The sequence below is a fragment of the Nycticebus coucang genome, chromosome 1 (genome assembly GCF_027406575.1).
Source record: "Nycticebus coucang isolate mNycCou1 chromosome 1, mNycCou1.pri, whole genome shotgun sequence".
Classification (NCBI taxonomy): domain Eukaryota; kingdom Metazoa; phylum Chordata; class Mammalia; order Primates; family Lorisidae; genus Nycticebus; species Nycticebus coucang.
The window spans coordinates 190174771-190186544 of record NC_069780.1 but is presented as its reverse complement, the minus strand read 5'-3'; the positions used below and the strand labels follow the sequence as shown (position 1 = coordinate 190186544).

The 11774-nt window shown below is 47.2% G+C and overlaps 1 protein-coding gene across 2 annotated transcripts in view; it reads right to left on the bottom strand.

Moving 5' to 3' along the window:
- Positions 1 to 521: 521 nt before the first annotated feature.
- Positions 522 to 11774, bottom strand: part of CFAP90 (cilia and flagella associated protein 90) — a 14317-nt gene continuing 3064 nt past the window's right edge. The window contains exons 2-4 of one of the 2 annotated variants that reach the window (XM_053596674.1): positions 5222 to 5338; positions 3474 to 3549; positions 522 to 985 (exon numbers count right to left, since the gene is read on the bottom strand). In XM_053596674.1, coding sequence (XP_053452649.1) covers positions 918 to 985; positions 3474 to 3549; positions 5222 to 5338 — 261 coding nt within the window. In that variant the 3' untranslated portion in view covers positions 522 to 917. The remainder of the gene's footprint in view (positions 986 to 3473; positions 3550 to 5221; positions 5339 to 11774) is intronic. The other variant, XM_053596667.1, reaches the window with a different exon arrangement.

The following is an 11774-nucleotide window of genomic DNA, read 5'->3' as shown; positions in this document are numbered from 1 at the left end:
GTATTCTGCGTGTCCTCACTGATCCCCACTCGGAGTCTTCCAGGTGTGGAAGTTCCACTGTAAAGGTAAGGAAATGGCAGCTCAGATACAGGAAAGGACTTGCCCTAGTCCACAGAAGGAGAAAATGCCGGAGCCAGAGTTTTGCACAGGGCTGTTGGACACCAGAGTCCAGTCTCCTCCTGTGACCCTGCTGCTTCTCCCTGGAGGAGTCACAGCCAGCGTCGTGGGTTGGTCACCAGGGCAACCCATTCTTAGCAGGGCTTTTGTCCCCAGGGATGCAAATTTCTGTTAATTTGTGGCTCAGACCTCTGGAAAAACAAAAATGTAGTATCTGGGGTTGATTTGTGCCAAAAGGTAATTCTGACTACATCCTGCCTTGGAAAAAGAGACCTGTACGGTTGTTCATAGCGGCAGGTAGCAGGTTCCGTAACTGCTAAAAAAGTAACGGCCCAAAGCTCCCGTAAGAGCCTGGCAAATGCAGGGCCAGTGAACAAAACCAGCCGGACCATTGTGAAGCGGGAACAAAGAGTCCATTTTATTCGGATGCTCACAATGACTCAGTCGCCAGGATTAGTTCATCCGAAATAATTGCAGGTGAAAGCCATTACAGTAGATAGTCTTAATACGTATTAAAGCCAGGTTCTTAACAAGGGGCAGCCGCTCTGTTCGTCCTTCCCCAGGTCATTATCCCACTACTGCCGCTGGACGTCAGAAAAACGGGAAAGGCTGGAGGCCCCCGCCCCTCTCTGGGCAGCCTCACTGGCCGGGGGCTACCCCGACACGCCCTGCGGCCACGGGGGCCGCTTCAGGCCGGGGTGATGTGTCCGAAGCCGGGCGCCCTGAGGCTGGGGATGTCGTTCTTCCGGTAGAAGTCGGCGCGCAGGTGGCTGGCGCGGCGGTGGTCGCGGCTCAGCGGCTCAATGGGCTGATGAATGCGCTTCCCATAGACCGAAGACGTCAGCACTCCCACGGGCCTCTCCTGCTCCTGGGAGGGTTAGGGAAACACTTCACACCTGCCCCCGACCCGTCCCTCAGCGCAGGTGCTGGGGCAACCCCTCCCTGGGTTTCCCAAGATGGGCCACCAAGCAGGTGCCTCTACGCTGAAGCCAGGGGACCCTGTTCCCTCTGTTCGGAGTCCTCCTGAGTCCTCAAGGCTTTGGGAAGCAAAGGAAAGAGCCTGCACTGGGCACCAGGTACCCTCTGACTTCAGACTCCAGTCCTGCCTGGGGCCCTGCGGTGGCCTCCTTGGTCCCTCCCCTCCTCCTGCACCCCTCTTCTCTCCCTGTTCCCCCAAAGGCACAGACCCGGCCCCTCCAGCTCTCGAGGCTTTGCCCCACCCCCTGCTCTTCCGGTCACCTCTCTGCTCAGGCTGCTGCCTGTCCCCTCCCATCGCCCAGGTCCCGGGTCAGAGGGCACAGGCTGGCGCTCCCACCGCCCTTCCTCGCGTCCCAGCTCCCTCCAAGTCCTTTTCATCTTCCCATCTCCTCCTGGGCCTTTTGCTGCCTGCACACCACTGATCACTTCCTGGGATTCCTTAGTGATCTCTTCGTCCTTAGTTTTTTCTTTCCTCTTTGAAACGTCAGCTCTAAGAAAACAGGGCTTTTGTCTTATTTCCTTTATGCCCCATAATACATGGGAGGGGCTCAAAAAAATACCAGTGGACAGAAGTAACCTGAGCCATGGTTTTCTCAGGAGGAAAGCATTGACTTCATGCCAACTGGATGTGCATTAATGTGCACATAAATAATAGGAAAAATCAGTGTCTTTTACATAAATGGGAGCACCTCTTAGTACCTACATCACCTAATTTCATATCAAGATATAAAGGATTATTAAGAGTGACATGGTGACATTCTTAACAGCTGCAGGCAAAAACCCCAAGATCCAACTAGGAATCCCACCGGAAGACTTTGCATTCTAATTTCTGTGTAATCTATAAAAGATTATACTTATTCAGCCCCTGACTTAATAACATGCTGTCCTCAGATCAGACTTTGTGAGGATGTCAGTTTGGAGAGGCAACAGAGAAGTCTAACCCAAACTGCAGGTGAACCTAACCCAGCTGGAGGCTGGTGAGAAACAAGCTCTGGCACTCCTGTCCCCAGCTGCTCCCTGCCCTCCTCACCCCTGAGCTGTGCTGGCTCTGGAGGGAACACTCCCACCAGGAGCAGCTGACTATTCCTTTCTAGGAACAGTGGAAAGATAAAGGAGGAACTTCTCTACATGTGGTGGCTTGGCAGCTAAGCCTGGGGAAAGTACCCTTGTGTGTGCAATTTCATCCCAGGAAGACCAGCTTCCCTAGAAGTCAGGACTCAGAGGTTAAGGGGAGACTTGTTCCATCTGTTTAAAAGAACATCTTGGTTTTGTTTTCCTTACATTGTTAAATTCTGTAGAACCAAACGACAAAATCAAAAAAATTAATACACAAATGACATGACAGGACTACGATGCAGCCTCACCATGGCTTCCTGGCATAGTAGGACGAGGAAAGCTCCGCAAAGAAGGTTCCACAAAGCAGATAAACACAACGTCAGATATGCGCAATATACACACATGCACACATGCAGATACACAGGGTACGTGTGTACACGTGTACGCACACAAACATACCACATGCATGCCGTATATACATGCACACGTGCATATATACCATACATGCATACACACGTGTGCACACTTATCAGCACACTACACACACACGTATAATATATGCATAGATATATACATGTACATATATACACATACACACAAACACACACATGTATTGCACATAGGGTGAAACGATGTATACACATTTTTTAAAACTAATAAAATTGTAATATCCAATATATACTGCTAACAAAAAATACATACAAGTCATGATGAGCATCTCTTGTAATTACAGAAGTCAAGTGTGACTTGTATATTACTTACAAACTTAATACAGTTCCTTCCTTAAAGTGTGTGCACATTTTTGGCACCCTCTGTAGATACAATATACACGTTTGTATATACACGTAGGTACACATATACATGTGTGTGCACATGGGCACAAATACATATATATAATATATACAAATACAGGGGTTGGGCGTGGTGGCTCACACCTGTAATCCCAGCACTCTGGGAGGCAGAGCCAGCCGGATCACCTAAGCTCAGGAGTTCCAGACCAGCCTGAGCAAGAGTGAGATCCCATCTCTACTAAAAAAAGAAAATCTAGCAGGGCATTGTGGCAGGTTCCTGTACTCGCAGCTACTTGGGAGACTGAAACAAGAGGATCACTCGACCTCAGGAGAGTTTGAGGTTGCTATGAACTATGATGTCATGTCTCAAAAAAAAGTATATATATATACAAACACATATACATTTATGTACACAGATATTTACACTCATATACATAAACACTATATATACATATATATGTCAATGATGGACCTCATATAACAACGATAATCCCGTAAGATTGTAACACGGAGCTGAAAAATTCCAATCACCTAATGACACAGCTCTGGGCACTACCCATGATGTTGTGGTGATGCTGGTGTGAGCCCACCTACTGCGCTGCCAGTTCTGTAAAAGTCAACATGCACGATTATGCATAATGTAATAAGCATATTAATGATAATTATGCAAATTATGATTATAAACAACTAGTTTATGTCTTTACTGTTTATCATTATTTTAGACTATATTTATGTTACTAGTTTCTGTCTTTACTGTTTATCATTATTTTAGACTATACTCCTACTTGTAAAAAAAAGTTAGGCTGTGTGCAGTGGCTCGTGCCTATAATCCTAGCTCTCTGGGAGGCCAGGGCAAGAAGATCACTTGCTCTCAGGATTTGGAGACCAGCCTGGGCAAGAGCAAGACCTTCATTTCTACAAAAAAAAAAAAAAAAGGAAAAACTACTTGGGAGGCTGGGGCAAGAGGATTGCTTGAGCCTCGAAGTTTGAGATTGCTGTGAGATGGCCTGACAACAGGGCACTCCAGCCTGGTGTCTGTAAAAGGTAACCGTAAAACAGCTCCAGGCAGGTCTTTCACGAGATATTCCAGAAGAAAGCATTGTTATCACAGGAGACAACAGCTCCATGCATGTCATTGCCTGCTAAGACAGTGATATTGATGAGCTGAGGAGGCCCAGGCTGCTGTGCATGTTTGAGACAGAGTCTCACTTTATTACCCTCCGTAGAGTGCTGTGACATCACAGATCACAGCAACCTCCAACTCCCGGGCTTAGGTGATTCTCCTGCCTCAGCCTCTCGAGTAGCTGGGACAATAGGTGCCTGCCACAACACCCGGCTATTGTTTTTGTTGTTGTTGCAGTTTGGCCAGGGGCGGGTTCGCCACCCTCAGTATATGGGGCAAGTGACCTACGCACTGAGCCACAGGTGCCGCCCTGTGTCTTAGTTTTTAACAAAAAAGCTTAAAATGTAAAAAAAAGAAAAATTAATACAGAAAAGTTTATAGAATAAAGATGGAAAGGAAGAAATTACTTTTGCATAGTTGTGCAATGTTTGTATTTTAAGCTACATGTTAATACGGAAGAGTCAAAAGTTTTCAAAAATTAAAAGTTTATAAATTAAAAGGTTACAGTCAGCTAAGGTTAATTTATTATTGAGGACACATATTTTTTATGAAGGTAGCCTAAGTGTGCAGTGTTTATAACGTCTGCAGTAGTGTATGGTGATGTCCTCGACCTTTACATTTACTGACCACTCACTCACGGGCGCCCCCAGAACAACTGTCAGTCCGCAAGCTCCATTCACAGTAAGAGCTCTCTAGGGTACACCATTTTTTGTTTTGATATCCTATTCTTACTGTACCTTGGTGATGGGTTTCTCAGGACACATTCCCACCATCACGCAACATGACTGGACACGTGCACACACATGCAAGCATACCTGAGATGTGCCTCGGGGTTAGTCCTGGTGTCTCAGTGCACACAAAAATGATGTGTGCACTGTTCTGTAGTCTATTAAGCATGTGATAACATATATAAAACAATGTACATAACTTCAAAAAATTGCTAAAAAGGGCTGGCACAGAGACACAAAATGAGCACAAACTGCTGGAAAAATAGCACCAACAGACTAGCTTGACACAGGTTGCCACAGACCTTCAATTTGTGAAAAGCCCAGTATCTGTGAAGCCCAGTGAAGTGCAGCGAAATCAGGTACGCTTGTACACGCGTGTATTCTTATTAATCTATTAACAACTTGTTAACAACCTCTGTCAATATTACCTCTTCATTAACATGAAGTCCCAGGCTTTTCGCATGTTCTCTGTCATCTCGGTGCAACTTCTGATTATAATCTAACTTCCTCTTAAAGACACAGTCATAGAGGGAAATAACTCCTGTCTGGGAATAAAAAGAGAACGAAAACCAGGGGTTTATTTGCAGGCGGAACCATTGAGGCCAAATGGAAGACAAAAGCCAATACTCCTCTGCTCTCAAGGGAGACTAGAGGTGTATAGTTTCCTGACTGCAGTGAGTATGGGAGAGGAAAGGTCACCTCACCAACCAGAACCGGCCATGACCTAGAGAAAGGAGAAGCTCAAGCCCCACCAGAAAGATGAGGTTGCCAAGAGGCCCAGGATGGAGCGAGGGCATTGCCACAGCACTTCTCCGCTCTTCTGCCTCCTTCTCAAGAGAGGAGGCTCCCTGAGTCTCTTATTCACTGACTACATTGCTAGAGCTCACATTTTTAAATAAAAATAAGCTTGGCTTAGCTCCTTGATAGCTATAACAAAATATCATAAAGTGGGCCACTTACAGATTGAACTCTCACGGTTCTAGAGGCCGAGAAATCCAAGTTCAAGGAGCTGGCAGCCTTTGTAAGTCAAGTTTGTCACTTATTAATGTATTACTCCAGCTGCCTTAAATCCCCTAGCAGCAAACCTAGACGTGCCTTCTCATGTCTCAATCCCCAATCCTCAGGGGATTGGGTGCACTGGGTCTCTCACTGTGCTCGGTTGGCCATCTCATGGGGACTGGGTGCACTGGGCCTCTCACTTGTGCTCGGTTGGCCATCTCATGGGGACTGGGTGCACTGGGCCTCTCACTTGTGCTCCCTTGGCCATCTCATGGGGACTGGGTGCTCTGGGCCTCTAACTTGTGCTCAGTTGGCCATCTCATGGGGACTGGGTGCACTGGGCTTCTCACTTGTGCTCGGTTGGCCATCTCATGGGGCTGGGTGCACTGGGCCTCTCACTTGTGCTCGGTTGGCCATCTCATGGGGACTGGGTGCACTGGGCCTCTCACTTGTGCTCGGTTGGCCATCTCATGGGGACTGGGTGCACTGGGCTTCTCACTTGTGCTCGGTTGGCCATCTCATGGGGCTGGGTGCACTGGGCTTCTCACTTGTGCTCGGTTGGCCATCTCATGGGGACTGGGTGCACTGGGCCTCTCACTTGTGCTCCCTTGGCCATCTCATGGGGACTGGGTGCTCTGGGCCTCTCACTTGTGCTCGGTTGGCCATCTCATGGGGACTGGGTGCTCTGGGCCTCTCACTTGTGCTCAGTTGGCCATCTCATGGGGACTGGGTGCTCTGGGTCTCTCACTTGTGCTTGGTTGGCCATCTCATGGGGGCTGGGTGCACTAGGCCTCTCACTTGTGCTCGGTTGGCCATCTCATGGGGACTGGGTGCTCTGGGTCTCTCACTTGTGCTTGGTGGCCATCTCATGGGGACTGGGTGCTCTGGGCCTCTCACTTGTGCTCGGTTGGCCATCTCATGGGGACTGGGTGCACTGGGTCTCTCACTTGTGCTCGGTTGGCCATCTCATGGGGACTGGGTGCACTGGGCTTCTCATTTGTGCTCGGTTGGCCATCTCATGGGGACTGGGTGCTCTGGGTCTCTCACTTGTGCTTGGTTGGCCATCTCATGGGGACTGGGTGCACTAAGCCTCTCACTTGTCCTTGGTTGGCTTTTTGTTGTTGTTGTTTATTCCATGACAGTGATGCCTGTGCTAGGCTCCAGGACAGAAATTGGGGTCCCTCCCTGAAAGGAGACCACAGAGAATAGAAATAAGCCCATTAGTTCAAAACCACAGCAAATACAAATGGACTAACTGGCAGGCAAGAAATGCAATGATGCAAAAGAGTGAGTGAAGAGCTCTTGTCTGGACTGGGCGTAGTGTGCATGTGGCTGAAGGTGGCACAGGAGACCGCAGGCCACTGCTGTGGCTAGCACTCAGGGATGGCCACTCCAGGTGCTGCTGGCTGAATTGCGTCCTCCAAACATTCTCATGTTGAACTCCTAACTCAGAACAGGAATGCCCTATTTGGAATAGGGTCCTTGAATATGTAGTTAATTCAGATGAGATCATATTGGGGTCAGGTGGATTCTTGATCCAAGATGACTAGTATCTTTATAAAAAGGAGAAATTTGGGCAGAAGTGTGCAGATGATACGCAGAAACACAGGGAGAAGATGGCCATCAAAAGGCCGTGGAAGACAGCCTAGAACAGGCTCTTCCCTCACAGTCCTCAGAAGGAACCAACCCTGCCAATAACCTGATTTTAGACTTCCAGACTCCCGAATTGTGAGAGAATAGATTTCTACTGCTTTAAGCCTTCAAATCTGTGGCACTTTGTAATGAAACTAAGAAAGGAGATAAAGGTTGCTGTAGAGGGGCCAGAGCACTCACCTGCAGGTAAGCACAGTCAGTAGCCACCCCCGACATTCCCACACAGCGTGTCAGTCCTCCCAGCTCCCCCGGCTAGGCGAGGCCATATGACTAGTTCTAACCAATGAACTATAAGTTGAGGTGACCAGGACTCTTCAGTCAGAAGCATTTAAGATCCAGGGCCTTCCAGCAACTGCTGAAGCTTCATACCAAGGTGAGATGACAACAGCCTGTGTGGAGGTGACTGAGTGACTTTACTGAGAAGAGCCACCCTGCTGACCCCTGTAGCATGAGAATAAGTTTGGTTTTAAGCCACGAGGCTTTGGGGGTTGTTACCTCAGCGGAACGAGCTTGTTATGACTAATGCAAGTAGATGAATGAGGGAGAAGTGCTAGCCAGTCCTCCGGGCCTGGAGCCATGGGCTTGGACTAGACAGTGCCCAGGGCAACCTCTCAGCCTTGAAGCTCTCCCCCGACACACACTCTCCACAACCCAAGTTCTTTGTTTTCTGCTCCTTTCAGGCCATTTTAATTATAAATGCACTTTCTGTGCAAGTTTAAACCAGGGGAAGTTGAAAAAAGAAATGCGAAAATTAATTTTTTTTTTCTTAAATGGAATTGGGGCAGAAATCATACTATGTGCTCACCAAACACATTTTCTCTTCCAGAACAAGTAGAAGATATAATTCCAAGTTTCTCTCACAATTAGGCTGGGGTCAGGATTGTGGGTGACGCCAATGAAAATGCCTAGGCAGTCCTCCAGGCCCTCACTCCTTACTCACTGGCTGGCGGATGCAGAGGACCCAGTGAAGGACTCCAAAGTCCTAAAGTCTCCTGGGCCTTGGCAATAGTGGAACCATGATAAAGGAGAAGCCCGGGCTCCCCATTCACTGCACTAAGGGCCTCCAAGAACACACCTCCTGGGCTATGCATGAGCAGGAAATAAGCTGTTACTACCTTATGTTTATTATCTTAAGCCCAGTGGTGCACCTGTGTTTAACAACCCACTTTCTGGAGAAGAAAGGACCTGATTCAGAGTGTGCTGATTTCTGTGGTGAAAACACTCTCACCATGGCCAATTTGGAGGCTACTAACTAACACCAGAGTTTAGAAGAAATGCTAAAAATCTGCTTTTGTGCAATTGGTAGAGCAGTCTCCAGCACCCCACTGGTTAATGTTCGTTGGGTTTAGGGTTTGTTTCCAAGGCTCATTCCATCCCACCTTGACTAACACAGCAGCCAGACTGTGACGGGGCTGTGCTGATCCTCCCTCACAAGCGAAAGCACCTGTTCCCATCATCCTGGGGCTCTCAGTCTCTGTTGGCCTGTCCAGAGGTGAATGGACTACTTCTGAAACTGGAATTGCCCAAGGTGGTTCAAAATAGCTTCCTCTGATTCATCAGGGCCTCATTTCACTTCTGATAAATTCAGAGTATCTCCTTGGGAGTTTAGCAGTGTGTGAAGCTTAGTGAGGACATTTTCATTAATTTTAACAGTATGCAAATTTCTATCAGGGGACTGTAGTTTGTCAAGGACATGATGTTAGCTTTTTTGAAAGGACACGCTCAATTATTCTCTTTCATTTGTCTGTAGAAAAGATTCTTTCCTCTTCCTGGTATGCTAGTATTCCAAGTTTTTGGAAATTTTTATAACTTTTTTATAATCTGAATGTTTTACCATTGAACTGAAGGTAACGGCCCTCTCTGATCTTGTGTCTGTTTCAAACTGTACATGTGCTCTGATTAAGAGAGCTGTGCATGAGCCTAGGCGCTGGGCTTGTCACCAACAGGAGACTTGGTGATTGTGGAGTCAGTCGCATTGCCTTTTCCGCTGCTGATACCAGCTCCCTGCTCACCCTTCCTCCCCAGCAATTTGCATCACAGGAAGAGAGGGCAATCCCCAGGAGCTGGACCTCAAACTCTAATAGTACATCTTCCCCTTGTTCAATCTATCCGGGAAAATGCTGTTTCTTTTCTTGTGTCATTTGTTTGGGGATTAAATGGGGATAATTTGGAAAGTTTTCAGATATATTCTTAAATGAAACAAAGCAAGCTGCAAATATATATTAAAAAGTGTGTGAATACAGTATTGTTTTTAAAAAGTCACTGCGTACATGTACACACAATGAAAAGACACAGAGCATCTGCTCAGGCAGGTGTTGTGATCGGTAGGAACACATACCCCTCACTCCTGGTGTTTCCTTTCACATGGAAGGATTCCACTGGAAGGGCACACCTGTCTCCCTTCACTCCTTCCTGCTTCATGGGTGGGTTTGTGAGAGAAAGTGGGCTCCGGACTAAGCCCCTCCTGCCTCTCCCTAAGGATCGCCCTGCCTTGGAGGAAGAGATCTGGCCCCACTCCCTGGCCTTGAGGGTTCCCAGGGCAGGTCCCTGGATAGTGAAAACACAACTAGCACAGAGTGAGAGACACAATTCAAGTCTACTCCCAGAGTGAAGCTTCACAAGGCAATATAGCAGATAATCCAAGAATAAACCCTTATTGAGTCTGCAAAGCTAATCTCATAAATCAGTGATGTATCCCTTTGTTTTTTATTAAATAGCTTTTCATTTATTCATTGATGTACACCCCCCGTTTTACCCCCCCCCCTTTTAAATAGCATTCATTCATTTGTGCAACAGGTATTTATGGAACACCACCCATGAGACAGGTGCTGTTTTGATTACTGAGGATAGAGCAGTGATAAGGCAAATCTCTGCCCTCATGGACCTCATATTTTAGTGGGAGAAAGAAAAGATAACTAAAATACTTAGTAGGTTAGATGCTAACAGGTAGAAGGAGAAAAATACTCAGAGACAGGGAATGACAGTGTGCCTGGGGAGGGCTCACAATGTGATTGGGCTAGCACACATTCTAACTGAAATGCAATGCATCTGAGTTTAAGAGTCTCCTGGACAACAGAAAGTTGCCTAGATTTTAACAGGTGGATCAGCAACAGAACTGAGTTACCTTCCCTTTGCAGCCCTCTAGGAAGGTCAGCATATGTCTGTGAATGTGCTGGGTGCCTACGGGTGAAGAGGCTCCATGCAGGGAGGGCCCAGAGGAGCTAGTATTGAGTACCTCCTGTATACGGGGCAGTGGTGCAGGCCCTTCAGACAGTTCCCTTTGTACCTTGGGAGCAGTTAGCAGGCCGCTTTATCAAGTGCCTGACTGCACCTGCACACCGGCAAAGGGAAATTCAGCAATCAGAGAGGTAGAGTTCTTAACACAGGCAGACTCAGTCGGCCTCTGTCTCTCCACCACACACAGGAGAGTCCACTAACCCACCGAGCCTAAGACAGTCTTTAGAGCAGAGCTTCACTGAACACAGAGCTAGCCATGGCTCCCTCCGCAAACCAGAAAGTGTGTTCTAAAACTGCTTCAGATTTTTTTTAATATAACTCTTAGACTTTGAGGAATTTAATCAAAACCTCATAAAGAGGCATTGTCCTTTGACTCAGCTTTTCCATTTCAGTAGAAAAAACACTGTACAAGCCAAGGAAGAAAAACGTAATTTAAAAACACTGTTGAGCTGAGTCTGCTTTGCTGCCTCTGGGACAGTAATTTATAGGAAAAGCTGGTGCTGCTAGAGCCCCGTAGGGAGCAGCTTGGACAGAGTGTTGATCACACTTCTGCTGGCAGCTTTAGATGACAAATTTGTCTTATGATTCAGGGGCATCACTGAGGCTTCAAATAAGTGTATAGCACATCAACCCTGGGGGCTCTCTGAGCCGAGCTGCTCTAGCAGACGCTCACATCACCTGCTCTCACCTGGGTTGCTCTCTCACAGTGAATAAGTGTCAAGGGCATGAGAGACTGGCCACCAGAAACCAACACTTAGTGAAAGGAAATGCTAATAACCACCAACAAAAGCAAATAATAAGTATACATCGGGCTTACTATGTGCTACCTTACACTTATTCATGGAATTAATTCAGGTAAGAGCTCTTTGAAGTTGGTCTTGTTTGCCTCATAGATGAGTAAGGTGAGACAGGGTATGTAACTTGCACAAGTCCCCAAGGCTGGTAAACCATAGAGCTGATATTTTTACCCAGGAATTCTCAGCCCGTGCTGCTAACTAACTACTAAGCAAACTGCTGTGTGTTACACAGTACTCAACTGAGTGGAATAGTTGGTTCCGGCCTCTGTAACAAAACAGCATAGACTGGAGAACT